This window comes from Chiloscyllium plagiosum, unplaced genomic scaffold (assembly GCF_037043375.1).
Source record: "Chiloscyllium plagiosum isolate Xiang-an unplaced genomic scaffold, Cpla_swu_hap1 HiC_scaffold_32, whole genome shotgun sequence".
NCBI lineage: Eukaryota > Metazoa > Chordata > Chondrichthyes > Orectolobiformes > Hemiscylliidae > Chiloscyllium > Chiloscyllium plagiosum.
In genome coordinates this window covers 9,458,301-9,477,598 of record NW_028270170.1, presented here as the reverse complement: position 1 = coordinate 9,477,598, position 19,298 = coordinate 9,458,301, and the positions used below count along the sequence as shown (strand labels likewise).

General features: G+C 42.4%; 1 protein-coding gene across 3 annotated transcripts; it reads right to left on the bottom strand.

Moving 5' to 3' along the window:
- Positions 1 to 257: 257 nt before the first annotated feature.
- swi5 (SWI5 homologous recombination repair protein) lies at positions 258 to 14,936 on the bottom strand. 3 transcript variants are annotated; one of them, XM_043674843.2, is made up of 5 exons: positions 14,785 to 14,936; positions 8,696 to 8,744; positions 7,264 to 7,376; positions 3,739 to 3,833; positions 258 to 1,258 (listed from the first exon to the last, which is right to left on the bottom strand). In XM_043674843.2, the coding sequence occupies exons 1-5, from the start codon at positions 14,919 to 14,921 to the stop codon at positions 1,194 to 1,196; spliced, it is 459 nt and encodes a 152-aa protein (XP_043530778.2). In that variant the 5' UTR covers positions 14,922 to 14,936; the 3' UTR covers positions 258 to 1,193. The 3 variants fall into 3 exon arrangements, with proteins under 3 accessions (XP_043530778.2, XP_043530779.2, XP_087833893.1); XM_043674844.2 differs by having other exon boundaries at positions 258 to 1,255; XM_087977767.1 differs by lacking the exon at positions 258 to 1,258 and adding an exon at positions 2,548 to 2,920.
- Between the last annotated feature and the right edge of the window lie 4,362 nt (positions 14,937 to 19,298).

Sequence of the window (19,298 nt, the reverse complement as noted above, 5' to 3'; positions counted from 1 at the left end):
GGAATCCCACACAGACACGGGGAGAATGTGCAAACTCCACACAGACAGTCACCTGAGGTGGGAATTGAACCCAGGTACCTGGTGCTGTGAGGCAGCAGTGCTAACAACTGAGCCACCGTGCTGCTCTATTTTCTCAATAGATTGTCCCTCATCATCCATTCTCAATATAGGCAGCTTGACAACACACTGGAAAGAAGAAATTAATGATCATTAGTCAACTCTCAGATGATCAATGAATCAAGCCACAAAGAACAAGGCACTGAACAAATTCTTTTTATTAAATGTAGAGGATCAAAACTGACCAACAAACAACAATTACAAAATAAAGTCCCAGAGATTGGCACAATGTAGTCCTGATGACCTCTTAAGGATTAAACCTCTAATTAAGATTTCTTTAACAATAATGAATCAGTAACTCCCACACAGAGGACAAGTGATGGTTGTTGGGGAAATCAGTCAGTCAGTCTCCAGCCTGTGTGTGGCAAAGGTAATTGAGCAGGGTGACTGCTCCTGATCACAGTCCTCCTGCTGCAGGAGTGACCTGTTCAGAGTCTGGTCAAAACTGGACTCAACTGAGATGCCCGAATAATAGAACAACCTTCTGACATTCACTGTCCACACACCAGGAAAACAGAAACCATCACCTCTGTTGGCAGGAGGTAGATATGCAAACCTTTAAGTATGAATCACATTTTTCACTTTTCACCTGTTTCTCAAACATTGGGCTGAGGATTCACTGGAGAATCTGCAGGTGGTCAAACTGGACGTAATTTCTCAGTAAACTGGCTGAAATCTAATGCCAATCCTTCCCGCTCAGAACAGCTGGGACTCAGTGGAAAGCATTGAACAGAGAGGGGATTTCCCTAATTACTCAACAAGGAATACCTTGTACAACAAAACACAAATAAAGAGGCTTGGGATATCAGAGCTGAACAGTGAAGATAAACACTGGAGGTGCCATTGTAACAAGTCCATAAACTCAACTACCAGAACATCCATCAGCAATGCTACTTGAAATCTACTGGGTTTTTAAACTGGGTTGCACCATCTGACACTGCACCTGACTTCAACACCAAGTATTCCAGTGGCTTTTGCTCATGGATCATAATCCTCTCTGTCTTCTTTGTTGGTGAAATCAATGTGAAGACCCAAATTATGACAGATAACAATCCACATCCTCCTCTTCTTGTAGTCTAGTCTTCCAAATCCAGTCCAAACTCACTGTACAGCTCTCTGGTGGTCACCCCTCTGATGACTGCTGGAATGAATCATAGAAAGCTGTTATTACAGTGTTGGCGTTCAGGCATATTGAAGAGAAGGTTTCATCCACTGTAACACTTCTATTGTGTTAACTCACTTTCATTGCCTGTACAGTATTTACATTTAAAAAGTAGCACATGCCACTTTTCTTTACAGGTTCTCCTTGAATGTGCTTATTCTGGAAATTCTGGGAAGTAGGATCATTCTTATTATAAACTTTATAGACTCCTGCCTCAACTACATACCATCCTGCAATTAGACAGAATCTATAAAATAATAAAATATCCAGCATTGTCTAACAATGTTTGATGCTGGAGTACCTAAATAAATAATAGAGTAGATTTTACACAATGTATTAAAGGAGATAAGGCAGGTAAAGGAACAGAGGCTTAGGCACAGCCACAAATAGTGAAGGAATTAAAAACTGGCACTTACACTAGAAATCAGCCCTCAGAGGGCTATCAGGCTAAAGATGTTAGAGAACCATTGAATCCCTACAGTATGGAAGCAGGCCATTCGGCCCTCTGAAGAGTATTCCACAACCCCCCTTACCCTATCCCTGCCTTGCCCATAGCCAATCCACCTGACCTGCACACCTTTAGACCGTTGAAACCGAGGAAACCGCAGCACCCAGAGGAAACCCACAGGGACACGGGGAGAATATCTGTGCGGAGTTTGCACGGTTGCCCGAAGACGGAATTGAACCTTTCGTCCTGTAAAAAGAGAATTATGGAGGAATGGTCCTTGGTACAAGTTAGGAGGTTGGCAGCAGAGTTTTGGGAGAGTTTAAGCTTGTGGAAGGTAGAAGCTGGGAGAATGGAGTTGCATGGCAATAGTCAGGTCTAAAGATAAGAAAGGCACAAATGAAGGGTTCACAGCATCATATGAATTAAAGCTGGCAACTCCAATGTTAGATTAGATTAGATTAGATTACTTACAGTGTGGAAACAGGCCCTTCGGCCCAACAAGTCCACACCGCCCCGCCGAAGCGCAACCCACCCATACCCCTACATTTACCCCTTACCTAACACTATGGGCAATTTAGTATGGCCAATTCACCTGACCTACACATCTTTGGACTGTGGGAGGAAACCGGAGCACCCGGAGGAAACCCACACAGACACGGGGAGAACGTGCAAACTCCACACAGTCAGTCGCCTGAGGCGGGAATTGAACCCGGGTCTCTGACGCTAACCACTGTGCCACCGTGCCGCCCACGGTGGCCCATGTTATGGAGTCGGAAGGGGTAGGCTTGGCAATGCAGCAGATCCATGGCTGAAAACTCACCCAAAGGTCATGTTGGATGCCAACGTCCCAAACAGTCTGACCCAGTCTCAGGAAGTGCCCAGGGAGAAGGTGAGAGTTGTGGACAAGGGAATGAAGTTTGTTGAGGAAATCATGATTAGATTAGGTGCATTGATCCCTCCTGTAACTCTCAACAAAGCACTGTGATCCTCATCAGCAGCTGAATGACATTCTTCCATTTTCCCACATCAGGCAATACTGAGGCCTTTTCAAGCGAGATTCACTGTCAAAGTCATTATGTGCAGGCAAACCATCAGAATTGGATCTTCCATCTCAGTGGTTTCTTAAACTCAGCAAATTGCACTGATCTCAAAATCTAGGCAGCCATTCCAACTGCATTCCCATTCAGGCAGAGCTGCAGGGACAGAAGTGTCAATTTTTAGACCGAACGCTCACTCAGGCATGTGGACAGTGAATGAATTCACCTGAAACCTTTAACTCACTGTAGAAAGGAAACTTACTCACTTTGTGTGTGATCCCAATTTGGAAAATGAATACAGAAAATTTTGTCATAAACTAACTGGAAAATCTTGCAAAGAGAAAACAGAGTTAACATTTCGAGTCCAGTGACTAGTCTTCAGAATGACTCGAAACATTACTTTCTCTCTCCACAAATGCTGCCAGACCTGCTGACTTTCTCTAGCAATTTCTATTTTTGCTTGTTTCAGATCTCCAGCATCCACAGTTCATTGTTTTATTAGTCTGGAATATCTTACTTATAGATTCTAAGTTAACAGAATTCATAACACACAATTTAAGCAATATCTTATCTTTCTAAAGAAGAAAATATTCAACATAAATATTGAAAATATTGTCACTGTGACTACATCATTGAATAAATGACTGAGAGAATGAAAAACAAACTCCTGAAAGTGAGTCAGTCTTGAAAATAGCTCATAAACAACACTGGAATAACAAAGTAACAAATCACACAAGGAGCAGCACTCTGAAAGCTAGTGCTTCTAATTAAACCTGTTGGACTATAACCTGGTGTTGTGTGATTTGTTACTTTGTACACCCCAGTCCAACACCGGCATCTCCAAATCATGACTGGAATAACAATGTTATTTGGCACTGGATGACACCTAATTGGCTGTGGAAGGACCTGGGGATACGAGAAGTGCTATAAAAATGCAAGTCTTTTCCTTTTAGTCGTAGTTAAGGTGTTCTTACCCAGTTTTCCCAACAGTAACTGGCCCACGTCCTTGATGTCATTGTACTCATGGAGCTGATCAATGTGCTGGTCCAGCTCTTTCAGAGTGTACCCTCTGTAGGAAGAGAACAGCAGAATTAATCTACTTACTCAACCCTTTGCAAGCACTGATGTAGGATTGTTCTCCTCTGTAACACATGATGTATTTAATAAACACTGTTACGCCAAGAGGTTTGTAACTAAACAGTTCACAATCGGCCCCCTTTAACTCAGTAGGTGAATGGGACATCAGGAAGAACAGAAACATAGAATCTGAAAGTACAGAAAGAACATTCAGTCCATCTGCATGTGATAGCTCTTTGAAAGAGCTATCCAGTTAGTCAGACAACTCCCCTTTTCTTTCCCTATCACCCTGCAAATGTAGAGCTAATTTGCTTTAGAAATTTGATACTGAATCTGATTTGACTCTATTTTCAGGCAATGCCTTATTTGAGAACATCATAACCCAATTCACCAGCTGTAGCTATGTCTCCAGCCTGGGTTGGATATCAATGGACACCTTTAACATACAGCATGGATGCAGAATTTATGACATTAACTATGAAGTTAATCTAATAATTATTAGTAACATTCAGTCACTTGTATACATGAATGATGGTCACAGTAATTTTAAATGGTACAATAAAGGAAAAGTCATTTATGGCAAACAAAGATTTTATGACAAATAGTAATTACAAACATTAATCAACATTAAATACACTGCAAAGGACAACATTATGGACCTGACTTGTCAGGTATATTTGTGTGCATGAATTTAATTGCGGACCTCAAGAGCAACGGTTTGCAAAGTTGTTGGACCTTTTTAAAAATTGGTTAGTAATCCCCGATTTTCCACCGTACCTCAATAAAACTCGGCACGGTGGCTCAGTGGTTAGCACTAATGCCTCACAACGCGAGGGGCCCAGGTTCGATTTCAACGTCGGGCCACTGTGTGTGTGGAGTTTGCACATTCTCCCCATGTCTGCACAGGTTTCCTCCGGGTGCTCCAGTTTCCTCCCACAGTCCAAAGATGTGCAGGTTAGGTGAATTGGCCATAATGTTCAAGAATGTGTAGATTAGATGTATTAGTCAGGGGTAAATATAGAGGAATGGGTCGGTGTGGGCTTGTTGGGCCGAAGGGCCCGTTTCTGCACTGTAGGGATTTTATTCTATTCTAGAACTCAGTATGGAAAAGTATATTTTAATAATTTAAAAAAGGCACTTACTTAAAAAGGGAACACTTTGCAGATGTAGCCACAGAGAAACTGGGATGGATAAGCTTCCAATCTGTTTGAGGTGGTGTTGCTTGTGTCATAGAGTCAGACAGTATGGAAACAGACCCTTTAGTCCAACTAGTCTACACCGACCATGTTCCCAAATTAAACTAGTTCTGCATTTGGCCCATATCCCTCCAAACCCTTCCTATCCATGTACCTGTCCAAATGACTTTTAAATGTTGTAACTACCTGTTTCTGCCACTGCCTCTGGCAGTTCATTCCACACATGAACCACTGTGCCCTCATGTCCTTTTAAAAATTTCTCCTCTCACCTTAAAAATAAGCCCAATTCTGAATTCCCCCACCTTAGGGAAAAGAACTTTGCTATTCACTTGATCTATGTTCTTCATGATTTTATACACCTTCAGTGAAAACAGTCCCAGCCTAGTTTGTATAACTCAACCCCTCCATTAATGGCAACATCCTGGTAAACCTTTTCTGAACCTTCTCCAATTTCATAATATCTTTCCAATGGCAGGACAACCAGAACTGGACACAGTAATCCAGAAGAGGCCTCACCAATGTCCTGTACAACCTCAACATAACACCCCAACTCCTATATTCAAAGGTCTGAGCAATGAAGACAAGCATGTTAAATGCCTTTTCAACCACCCTGTTTACCTGCAACACAGATTTCAAAGAATTATGTACCTGAGCCCCTAGGTCTCTCTGTTCTACAACACTAACCAGGATGCTAATGTTAATTGTACAAGTCCTACCTTTGTTTTCCCAAAATGCAATAGCTCGCATTTATCCAAATTAAGCTCCATCTGCCACTCCTCAGTTCCTTGAGACAACTGAATTAAGAGTACAAAAAGATCTCGACAATCTTCTTCATTGTCCACTATGCCACCAATTTTGGTTCCACAAACTTACTAACCATGCTTTCTATATTCTCAACCAAATCATTTACACAAATGACAAACAAACGTGGACCTATTATGGATCCCTGTAGAACACCATTGGTCACAGGCCCCCAGACCAAAACACTACCCTCCACTACTAGCCTTTGTCTCCTACTGTCAAACCAATTTTGATCCACTTGGCAAGTTCCCCCTGAATCTCATGTGATCTAACTTTAGTAATTAGTCTACCACGTGGAACCTTGTTAAAGTCTTTACTGAAGTCCACGTAAACAATGTCTACCGCTTTGCCCTCGTCAATCTTTGTGGAAGGAAATTTGCTCAGAACACTAGCGTAACATGTAATAATCACAAAACACCCAAAACAAATCAGCTGTTGATCTCAGCGTTATTTAGATTAGATTAGATTAGATTAGATTAGATTACTTACAGTACAGCATTACTTACGTTATGCTGATAATCAACACCACGCCAAATTAATCCAGGGCAAGACTTCCATTTGAAACACCTGCCCCTTAATTCTAACTTTTCCAGCCTAGACTACATGCTCAAATCCTGGAGCAGGGACTGAACTTCTGACTCAGACACCAGAGTGAGCAGTTGATGGCAATTTGAAACTCATTCTCAAAGTATTCCTCACGCAGATTCACATTCAAGTACAATTCCACATTCAGTTCATCACCTTGAGCTAATCTGCCCAAATATCCATTCGATCACACAGGAGCCAAGGGTATTATATTCCCACCTGAACCTGCCACCATCCAATGTCTATAATCAGGCAAAGATTCATTCAGGAGCAGAACACCGGCTGATTCACCCCTTCCCAATAACTACTAGCGTCGAGAGTGTGGTGCTGGATAAGCACAGCATGTCAGGCAGCATCGACAAGCAGGAGAATCGACATTTCAGGCTTTGATTTTCCTGCTCCTCGGATGCTGCCAGACCTGCTGTGCCTTTCCAGTGCCACACTCTCGACTCTGATCTCCAGCATCTACTCTCCTCACTTTCTCCAAGAATTACTAGCATTAAGATCCAGAGTAAAGCTGCCCACTGCCCCTCAGACAACATGAAAACCTTCTGGTCAGCAAGGATCAGACCTGCACTGGGCAGTGTCCTCACTCCCTAAAGTCAAACAAATAAAACTTTTCACAGATCACATGTCAGTCCAAGCAGGTCACATTCACTGCCCTGATTCCAACTCTAAAAGAGATATGTCAGTGATGTACAATATATCGTAAAATACAAACGTATGTTTGATTATTAATGGCAATCCTTCACATAATTTTGAGGTAGAATGTGAATTTATTAAGGATTCAATTGATTCGATGCCAAACCCGTTTGCAATAAATGCAAATAACCCACTTACTCTGAGAGTAGTTCTGCAATCTGATGATCAAGATCATCACATTTCTTCCTCAGATTTTCCACTTGAAGTTGAAGACCAGCAGAGTCAAGCTCAGGGTCCAGGGAGGTCTTTAGCTGAAGGAGAAGTCAGTGTGAGTATATAAGCACACTATCTCAATGGCGAGAGACTACAGAGCTCAGGTACATGGGGATTTGGATGCCCTAGAGCAGGAATCGCAAAAGTTAAGTTTGAGGTACAATTAAGAAAGCTCATGGAACATTACTGATTATTCAGAGGGGAACTGAATATAACTGGAGAGGTTATGCTTCAGTGATACAGACTGAAAATGATGTCTGGAGTACTGTGCTTCCTGAAACTGCCTGCTATTTTTAAAACAAAAAGATTTATTCACGGAACGTGAATGTTACTAGCTCGGCCAGAATTGATTGCCCATCCCTAAAAGCTCTCAAGGTGCCGTTGGAGAGCTGCCTTCTTAAAATGCTTCATGTTAGGGTGTAGGTTCACCCACACAGCTGTTAGGAAGAGATTTACAGCATCTTGATTCAGTGACAGTGAAGGTACTGCAATATGTTTCAAGTCAGGATGGGAAGTAGTTTGGAGGGGCACTTTGAGGTGATGGTGTTCCCTTTGTCGATTGAGGTGGCAGACCTGAAAGCTGCTGTCAAATGATATTTGGCAAGTTACTGCTCAGCATTTTGCAGATGACACAAACTGTTGCCACTGCGCACTAGTTGTGAAAGGAGCGAAACGTTGAAGGTGTTGGATTGGGGAGCCAACCAAGTGGATGGCTCAGCAGAGATCACTGCTGCCTCACTGTGCCAGGGACCTGGGTTCGATTCCAGCCTTAGAAGTCTGCCTGTGGAATGTGCATGTTCTCCCAGCATTTGGGTGGGATGTTCTTCAGAGGGTCAGTACAGGCTCGATGGGCTGAATGGCATCTATCTGCACTGGAGGGATTCAATGAAGCAGGCTGCTTTGTCCTAGATGCTGTCGAGCCATGGATGTCAATGGAGCGGCACCCATTGGGGCAGTCAGGAAATATGCTATCACATTGCTGATTTCTGCCTTGCAGATGGTAGTTAGAAATTAAGCAGATTCTCACTTGGTTAAAAGATCCCTTTACAAACAGATTATTAATAACAAATTTCCCATTTAATTTATAATATTATATAATACTCACCGCATGTTAACAGTATCTTAATGCTTTCTAAAAAAATACGCAGTATTGACTTACAGATTACATTACAGATATAGCAATCTTTACCCTATTGCTCGCTGCATCCTCCCCTCCTAGGCAAGACAGCTCCACTCAATTTGCATCAAGTCCATCCATTATCATCCATAAGGCCAGCCCTGCATGGTGGCAATCATTGGCACATCCCCATTCCTTAAACAAAAAACTCCAATACAGGGCATGTTTAAAATGTCTTACCGGTGATTTAAAGCTTGCGTTTAATTTTCTGGATGGTCCAAGTGGAGTCCTGTGAATATAAAGGCAAGACTTGAGAGGGGAGAAACCTGGCTAAATACTTGAACTTTGTCCATCAAGCACATTTTTTCTATTTATTTCTTCACGGGATGAGGATTTTGTTTGCTAGTCCAGCATTTACTGCCCACCTCTAACAACCCTCTACACTTTCAAAAGTGAATGTACATTTGGAAGGCTCATCTATTCCCAAAGACTTCCATGCACCAAAATTTCCAACTCCTCCTCAGAAGATTAAAGGCTGCAGCCCATAGTATCCTACTTGGATACCCATTTATACCTGATCATCACTTGCTTCGTGAGAATAACTTCCTGATTTGTCATAGAGTCAGATAGTCTATAGCATTCAAACAGACCCTTTGGTCCAACCAGTTCACTCTGAACATAATCCTAAATTAAACTAGTCCCACCTGCCCGCTCCTGGTCCATATCCTTCCAAATGTTTCCTATTCATGTGCTTATCTTAAGGTCTTTTAAATACTGTAATTGTACACACGTCCATCACTTCCCCAGGAAGTTTATTCCACACGCAAACCATCCTGTGTGAAACATTTGACTCTCATGTTCACCTTAAAAATGTCCCATCCTAGAGGAGGGACGCCTACCAGTAACTCTATCTATACCCATCATTATTTTACAAACTTTATCAGGTTGCCTCTCAACTTCCTACGCACCAGTGGAAAAGCTCTCAGCCTTTCTTTATAACTGAAACCTTCCATACCTCGCAACGTCCTGGTAAATCTCTTCTGAACCCTGTCCAGCTTAATAATATCTCTCCTATAACTGGGTGACCAGAATTGGACACAGTGCTCCAGAACGGGCCTCACCAACATCCTGCACAACCTCAACACAACTCCTTACCTGGTTTGTTCTCCCTTCTATTACTGAAATAATTTAGAGATTGTAGATGCTCAGGATTTGCAGTTTCTACACTATTTACTATAATGGATACAGCCAGGAAATATCAGCCCTTAATAATTTAATTCCGAAGCTTTTTGATTGTCTTTCTAATAACTCTATTCGCTGTTGCAGGTAACAGGATAATTTAGGATGAATGGAGTCATCCTGCTCATCTTATTCCTTCTCGCCACAATGTGGAGGTGCTGGTGTTGGACCGAGTTGGACAAAGTTAAAAGTCACACAACACCAGGTTATATTCAAACAGGTTTATTTGGTAGCACTAGCTTTCAGAGGTAGCTGTGGAGCAGGATCATAGGAGACAGAAATTATAGCAAACGATCTTAGTGTCATACAATTAATACTTAACTACAATCTAGGTTTGTTCAATATGTCTCAGCTGTTGTATGACATTATGATCTTTTGCTATTTGTTTCTGTCTTTTGATGAAGGAGCAGGACTCCGAAAGCTAGTGCTTCCAATAAACCTGTTGAACTATAACCTTGCAGGGTGTGATTTCTCACTTAGTCCACCCCAACCCAACACTAGCTCCTTCACATCAAGGCTATCAACGACACCACCAAATGCCAGTTTAAAGTGGAGAGGATCCAAGAAGATTATGCATATCTTTTTCGCACTAGCTACCTGTTGAAGGAGCAGTGCTCTGAAAGCTTGTACTTCGGAATAAACCTGTTGGACTATAACCTGGTATTGTGTGATATTTACCTTCTAGCAACAGCTATAGTCTCTCCAATGCAGCTTCATGTACTGTCTTAAATTACTCTAGAGTTTGTACCTACTTTCCAATCTGTACAGGCGTCCATCCCACATGCTGGTTATTCTGTGTGAAAAGGAGCATTTTTTGTTACGAGTCCTAAATTTACATTCTTCTTGCTCGAATCTGAGGCAACTTGTTTTATTCGTTCAATTTAATTTAATCTAGATTTTCCACGTTATTATTTCCATAGCATGGAAATCTCGATCAAATTTGTTATCCCACACAATTCTAAGTATCTTCTGATTGACCTGTTCAGAGATATTATTGCACACTGACGTCGGTGGTGGGCAAGTTGTTGGAGGGAGTCCTGAGGGACAGGATGTACATATATTTGGAAAGACAGGGACTGCTTAGGGCTAGTCAACATGGCTTTGTGCATGGGAAATCGTGTCTCACAAACTTGATTGAGTTTTTTGAAGTAGTATCAAAGGGATTGATGAGGGCAGAGCAGTAGATGTAATCTATAAGGATTTCAGTAAGGCATTTGACAAGGGTCCCCAGGTTAGATCTCATGGAATACAGGGAGAACTAGCCATTTGTACACAGAACTGGCTCAAAGGTAGAAGACCGAGGGTGGTGGTGGAGGGTTGTTTTTCAGACTGGAGGCCTGTGACCAGTGGAGTGCCACAAGGAGCGTTACTGGGTCCACTACTTTTCATCATTTATATAAATGATTTGGATGTAAGCATAAGAGGTATAGTCAGTAAGTTTGCAAATGACACCAAAATCGGAGGTATAGTAGACAGTGAAGGAGGTTACCTCAGAGTACAATGGGATCTTGATCAGATGGGCAAATGAACTGAGAAGTGGCAGATGGAGTTTAGTTTAGATAAATGAGAGGTGCTGCATTTTGGGAAAGCAAATCAGGGCAGGACTTATACACTTAATGGTAAGGTCCTAGGGAATGTTGCTGATTCATAGTTCCTTGAAAGTGGAGTCACAGGTAGATAGGATAATGAAAAAGGCATTTGGTATGCTTTCTTTTATTGGTCAGAGTATTGAGTCAGGAGTTGGGAGTAAATGTTGCGGCTGTACAGGATATTGGTTAGGCCACTTTTGGAATATTGCGCACAATTCTGGTCTCCTTCCTATCGGAAGCATGTTGTGAAGCTTGAAATGGTTCAGAAAAAATTTACATGGATGTTGTCAGGGTTGGAGGATTTGAGCTATGGGGAGAGGTTGAATATGCTAGGGCTGTTTTCCCTCGAGCATCGGACACTGATGGGTGACCACATAGTGGTTTATAAAATCATGAGGGTCATGGATCGGGTAAATAGACAAGGTCTTTTCCCTTGGGTAGGGGAGTCCAGAACTAGAGGGCATAGGTTTAGGGTGAGAGGGGAAAGATATAAAAGAGACCTTACGGGCAATTTGTTCACGTAGAGGATGGTGCGTGGGTGGATTGGCTGCCAGGGGAACTGGAGGAGGCTGGTACAATTGCAACGTTTGAAAGGAATCCGGACGGGTATATGAATAGGAAGGGTTTGGAGGGATATGGGCCAGGAGGTTGGGATATCTAGTCGGCATGGACAAGGGGGACTGAAAGGTCTGTTTCCGTGCTGTACATCTCTATGATTCTATGACCTCTGGAGCAGGTGGAACCTGGCCTTCTGGCTTAGAGGTAGGACACAACCAAAGCACTACCACCACTATCATTCAGGTGCCAGAGAAAACTCAGGCCACCTGCCTTAATGATTATACTAGTTCCACCTGCCTGTTCCTGGACCATATCCCTACAAACATTTCCTACTCATGTACTTATCCAACTGCCCAGTGCCTCTGACAACCAACATTATGAAGTGCTTCAAGGAGGTTAATAATGGCACACATCATTGCCAGCCTTCCAGATCGTCTTGATCTGCTACAATTTGTCCACCATTACAGTAGGTCCAAAGCAGACACAATCTCCTTGGCCATACACTCATCCCTGGAACATCTGGATAACAAGGGCACCTATATCAGACTCCTGCTTATTGACTTCAGCTCTACTTTCAACACCATAATTTGAATTAAATTCATCTCCAAACTCCGAGACCTAGGAGTCTGCTCCCCCTCTTCAACTGGATCCTTGATTTCCTGACCTGCAGACCACAATCAGTAAGGATAGGTGACAAAACCTCCTCCATAATAATTCTCAACACTGGTGCCCAGCAAGGCTGCAAACTCAGCCCCTTACTATACTCCTTTCACACTCACAACTGTGTGGCCATATTCAGCTTTAACTCCATTTACAAATTTGCTGATGACACCACTCTAATGGATCACATCTGAAACAACTAGACACAGTAGAGGAAATAGTTAGACTGCCTAGGGGCATGGTGTAAAGACAACTATCACTCTTTCAATGACAGCAAAATGAAGAAGCCTGTCATTGACTTGAGGACGCAGATGGAGGAACATTCCTGTCTGTATCAATGGTGCTGAGGTGGAGGTGGTCGATAGCTTCAGGTTCCTGGGAGTAAATATCACCAACAATCCATTCTTTTGGGTCCACCCACGTCGATGCTATAGTCATGAAAGCACACCAACGCGTCTACTTCCTCAGAAATTTCCACAATGACACTTACCAAGTTTTATAGATGCAAAATAGAAAGCATTCTATCCAGATGCATTACAGCTTGGCATGACAACTGCTCTGCCCAAGACTGCCAGAAATAACAGAGAATTATGAATGCAGCCCAGTCCATCACAAAGACCAATCTTCCATCCATTGACTCTGTCACCACTTCCATTGCCCTGGGAAAGCAGCCAACATAATCAGACTACTCCCACCCTGGTTATATTCTCTTTATAGAATCCCTAAAGTGTGGAAACAGGCCATTTTGGCCCAACAGGTCCACAATGACCCTCCAAAGAGTATCCCATCCAGACCCATTCCCCCACCATATTACTCTACCTTTCCCCCTGACTAATGCACGTAACCTGCACATCCCTGAACACTATGGGCAATGTATGGCCAATTCACTTAACTTCATCATTGGATCGTGGGAGGAAACCCATGCAGACGTGGGGAGAATGTGCAAACTCCACACAGACAGTCGCCCAAGGCTGGAATTGAGCAGGGGGCCTGGTGCTGTGAGATAGCAATGCTAACCACTGAGCCACCGTGCTGTCAGTCAGAAGATACAAAAGTTTGAAAATACGTACCAACAGATTAAAGAACAGCTTCTTTTCCACTGTTAACAGACTTATAAACTGACCTCCCATACATTACAATTGATCTGTCTCTGTAGCTGTAACTTTACATTCTGCATTTGGTTCAATTACCCTGATGTACTTAAGCAAGGTAAGATTTGTCTAGTTAGTATGCAAAACGACACATTTCACTATATCTCAGTACGTGACAATAATAAAGCAAATCACCCACCCAATTCTACAAGGTTTTCTCTCACATAACTCCTTTCAGGGACACAGAACTTGAATTTTCCCAGTGTTCCCTTCCAACAAACATCCAATACTAGAGATCACTTTGATGACACTTTCTTGCACAGGTTCCAATTCTAAAATGCCTTTCCTGACTTAACTGAGATGAAACAGAAGTTCTAACCTGGCTAGAATTCAGTGCAGTTTCATCATGACTTTGATTCACTCCTGTGTCTTTCAACAATACATCATTCACCTTGTTTGGTCACTGTCCTTCACTGGCTGGACGTAAAATGCTAAACTTCATTCATCATAGCTCTTTCAACAATCAGCATAATATTTCTTACTAACACCACCCAAAGCTTTACAAAATAACTGATTAATACATCACTTGCTCTACAAGGAACCTGCTCTACAAGGAACCTGCTTTTATAGTAATACCTTAACTATTAGATTTTGGCGAATATTATACATATACAATTACAATGTTTAAAAGACAAATAAGTACATGAATAGGACAGATTCAAAGGGTTATGGGCCAAACACTGGTAGGTGGGACGAGTTTAGTTTGAGAACATACTCAGCATGGCCCAGTTAGACTGAAGGGTCTGTTTCAGTGCTGTCTGAGTTTGTGACTGTGACTGACTGATCATGATGACATTTTGCAACTTGCTATGGTGGCGTGATCCAATGTTCGGAACCTGAAAAGAAAACAAATTGCAAGAAAAACACACACACAGAGCATGTTAGGCAGTAAGTGTGAGGGGGGAAAACAAACTATCTGATATTCCCGTTGCAAAAATGCGCATTTTTGTCCACACTGAAATATTAACTTATTTGGCAATCAAAAATACCTCATTAGATTTAACGTCACGAATCAATGAATTACCAATTTTACATCACCAATTCTCAAATTATTTGACTGATTGCAATCTATCTTCACCATCAACCTTCCCCCTCCCCACACTCTCTCTTCCAAGCCCAGGGGCTGACAGACCTCCTGAAGGAGCGACCCGACGTCCCTCCGCCTTCTCTGCTACTAGGGGTCCGGGTACAGGGGGGCTGCCCCGGTGTTGGGAGCCCAGACTGAGGGGAACAAGCTCCCGCACCTCCCCGCTCCCTCTCCGCAGCCATCGGCACACGCAGCTTCCGCACACGTGGCGACAAACAGCCAATCCCCGCACCCTCGGATTCGCTACTTTTGGTGTTTCATTTTCCTTGAATAACTTGGATTCAAATTTTGGATCAGTGGTGCTGGAAGAGCACAGCAATTCAGGCAGCATCCGAGGACAGGCAAAATCGACATTTCGGGCAAAAGCCCTTCATCAGGAATAAAGGCAGAGAGCCTGAAGCATGGAGAGATAAGCTAGAGGAGGGTGGGGGTGGGGAGAGAGTGGCATAGAGTACAATAGGTCAGTGGGGAAGGAGATGAAAGTGATAGGTCAGGGAGGAGAGGGTGGAGTGGATAGGTGGAAAAGGAGAGAGGCAGGTAGGACAAGTCATGGGGACAATGCTGAGCTGGAAGTTTGGAACTAGGGTGAGGTGGGGGAAGGGGAAATGAGGAAACTGTTGAAATCCACATTGATGCCCTGGGGTTGAAGTGTTCCGAGGCGGAAGATGAGGCGTTCTTCTTCCATGCGTCTGGTGGCGTCTGCATGGAAGAAGAATGCCTCATCTTCCTCCTCAGAACACTTCAACCCCAGGGCATCAATATGGATTTCAACAGCTTCCTCATTTCCCCTTCCCCACCTCATCCTAGTTTCTAACCTCCAGCAACACAATCCCCTTGACTTGTCCGACCTGCCCAGCTCCTTTTCCACCTATCCACTCCACCCTCTCCTCCCTGACCTATCACCTTCATCTCCTCCCCCACTGACCTATTGTACTCTATGCTACTTTATCCCCACCCCCACCCTCCTCTAGCTTATCTCTCCACGCTTCAGGCTCTCTGCCTTTATTCCTGATGAAGGGCTTTTGCCCAAAACGTCGATTTTGCCTGTCCTCGGATGCTGCCTGAATTGCTGTGCTCTTCCAGCACCACTAATCCAGAATCTGGTTTCCAGCATCTGCAGTCATTGTTTTTACCTCGTGGATTCAAATTTACTCACCCCCCCCAGATGTACACATTTACACACACGCACCAAACATAAATCCTCCTGGCTCATTTCACTCCAAACCTTTCCTATTCATGTACCTATCTAAATGACTTTTAAATGGTGTAACTGTACCCACATCCACCACTTCCTCAGGAAGTTCATTCCACACGTGAACCACCCATTGTGTAAAAAAATTGCCTCTCAAGTCTTTTTAAAATTTCTCTCCTCTCACTTTTAAAATTGACCCCCTTGTCTTGAAATCCTCTATCCTAGGTGAAAGACAACTACCATTTACTCTATCTATATCTCTCATTATTGTTCTATGAGCCAGAGGTTCTCTATCCACTATTGGTGGACTTGGAAAGTTGTCAATTTAATTTTGTCTCCTTCATAAAAGTATTTAAAAGTGAGTAAAATGGATATGGAACATTAGAAAATGGTGGAACATATTTCAAATGAGACAGATTTGTTAAGTCAGGGGGAGGCTCATTTGCATTGTTAAAACCCTATGGCCCAATATTAACAGTAAATGTATTATTAAATGACTTAATTGTTATTAAATTATTATTATTAAAATACATTTGCCATAACATATCAAGATTAATATTGCAAAGAGTTAATTGAATTACGCCACAAAAGATAGAAGAAGGGAGGGTTGGGAAAGGATCATTGAAAAACTGAATGTTTCTCAGAAATTGAGTTCTTTTATCTCCCAGTAGGTTATCAGAGGGGTAAGATTGACAAAGGTCTCTTTCTTCCAGGTGAAATCTTAAAGTAAATTGTTATCAGCATGCTCAGATGGATGTAAAATATATTAACGGTACCAAGGGAGGGGAGAAACGGACTTGCGACAAACAGAATTTTGTAGAAACTCAGCAAGTCTGGCAGCATCTATGACAAAAGAAATGGTTAAAGTATGAATTAGAGTGAATGCTTCAGGTCACGTGACCCTTCCTCAGAATTGAGTAAGTGTCACTCAACCAGAAACTTTAATTCTGATTTCTCACCACAGATGTTGCCAAAAGGTTTTCCAGCAATTTCTGTTTTTGTTTCTGATTTACAGCATCTGCAGTCTTCCAGTTTTTAGAAGTTCTATACAGTTCTGAAGAAGAGCCAAACTGGACTCAAAACTTTACCTCTGTTTTTGTCTCCACAGATTAGATTAGATTCTCTACAGATGCTGCCAGATCTGCTGAGTTTCACCAGCATTTGCTATGGTCATTTCAGATTTTCAGCATCTGAAGTATTTTACTTTTATGAAAAAGTATGTATTTATTGAGGACATCCTGAATCATTTTGCAGTCAACGAAACAGTGCGGTAATACAGAAATACAGCAGCCAATTTGAATACAGCAAGCTCTCAATTAGATCAATGTGAGAATGCAAAGATAACCTGTTCTGTGATATTGATTGCAAGATGAATATTGGCCAAGTCATCAGGGATAACATGCTGTTTCATGGAGTAGCACTATGGTTTCTTTTATTTCCACCTGAGAGGGCAGACAGGCCTCAATTCAGGATCTCATCTGAGTGATGACAGTGCAGTACTCCATGAGTTTAACCCTTTATTCCCTCTTCGAAAAGACAAGCCTCAGGTTCCTTTGTTTAAACATTTATACATGCAAGCATAGAATAGACACATATCCAAAACTAGCATACAGCTCAAGAGTTATGGTTTTATAATATTATTACAGATAACAACTTCCAAATTATAAATAATACTGTTAATAATTTCCAATCAAAATATTACTCTTTATTCATTTCGATCTCCACCCAATCATGTTTCAATAGATCACGTTCCAACTTAGTAACATGACTATACTATCCAAAGAGATTTGAACTACTGCAGAAAGATCCCTGGTTACAGTGAGGAGTGTAGGGTAGATCAGAATGTCACAGTGACGGTTGTGTGGTCTATCAGAGCGTCACAGTGATGGGTGTGGGATATATCAGTGTGTTACAGTGAGGAGTGCGGTGTTTATCAGAGTGTTACACTGAGGGGTGTGGGATATATCAGAGTGATACAGTAAGGGGTGAGGGATATATTGGAGTGTTACAGTGATGAGTGTGGTGTTTATCAGAGTGTTACAGTGAGGGGTGTGGGATATATCAGAGTGTCACAGTGATGGTTGTGGGGTACATCAGAGTGTTACAGTAAGGGGTGAGGGATATATCAGAGTGTTACAGTGAGCGGTGTAGGGTATATCAGAGCATTACAAGTGAGGGATGTGGGGTATATCATTGTGATATATTGAGGGGTGTGGGGTACATCAGAGTGTTACAGTGAGGGGTGAGGGATATATTGGATTGTTACAGTGATGGGTAAGGGATTATCGGAGTGTTACAGTGAGGGGTGTGGGGTATATCAGAGTGTTACAATGAGGGGTGTGGAGTATATCAGAGCGTTACAGTGAGGGATAAGGGATTATTAGAGTGTTACAGTGAGGGGTGTGGGTTATATCAGAGTGTTACAGTGAGGGGTGTGGGATATATCAGAGTGTTACAGTGAGGGGTGTGGGATATATTGGAGTGTTATAGTGACAGGTGTGGGCTATATCAGAGTGTTACAGTGAGGGGTGTGGGATATATCGGTGTGTTACAGTGACGGGTGTGGGATATATCAGTGTCAGTGATGGGTGTAGGGTATATCAGAGTGTTACAGTGAGGGGTGTGGATATATCGGTGTGTTACAGTGAGGGGTGTGGGATATATCAGAGTGTTTCAATGAAGGGTGAGGGATATATCAGTGTCAGTGATGGGTGTGGGGTATATCAGAGTGTTACAGTGAGGGGTGGGGATATATCGGTGTGTTACAGTGAGGGGTGTGGGATATATCAGAGTGTTACAATGAAGGGTGAGGGATATATCAGTGTCAGTGATGGGTGTGGGGTATATCAGAGTGTTACAGTGAGGGGTGGGGATATATCGGTGTGTTACAGTGAGGGGTGTGAGATATATCAGAGTGTTACAATGAAGGGTGAGGGATATATCAGTGATGGGTGTGGGGTATATCAGAATCTGAGAGTCTCCTTTACTTCACCTGGTGCTAAACTCTAGATACTCAGTGCTTTTAACAATATTTTAGGAAAGGGACCCCATACATCCTGAAGTAGGTGAGTGTTTGAAGCCAGTTTCTAAAGTGGAGCTGAGATCGGAAGTTTTCACTTTTCTGCTCCACTCTTTAACTTTGAGGATCAGGAAATAATAAGACTGGAAAATGATGTTTATAACGTGCAGTGCAAATTTCTCCCCACTAGAGTGGGCTAAAAGATGAACTTTATATAAATCTGTGTCTTTCTATATTATAATTGTTAGATGGAAGCTTTTTAAAATTCACCAGCTTCAATAACAATTGATGATCTACAAAACCCAATCTAGCGTTAATTTCCTTTATGGAGAAAGCGTGTCCAGCAGA

Bases quoted from the DNA above. Each gene is read 5' to 3' on its own strand.
- swi5 (XM_043674843.2), bottom strand. From the start codon at position 14,921: ATGGCTGCGGAGAGGGAGCGGGGAGGTGCGGGAGCTTGTTCCCCTCAG. The intron at 8,745-14,784 runs GTCTGTCAGCCC...TTATATTCACAG, and splicing joins TCGGGTCGCTCCTTCAGGAG to GACTCCACTTGGACCATCCA. The intron at 7,377-8,695 runs GTAAGACATTTT...CTTCTCCTTCAG, and splicing joins ACGCAAGCTTTAAATCACCG to CTAAAGACCTCCCTGGACCC.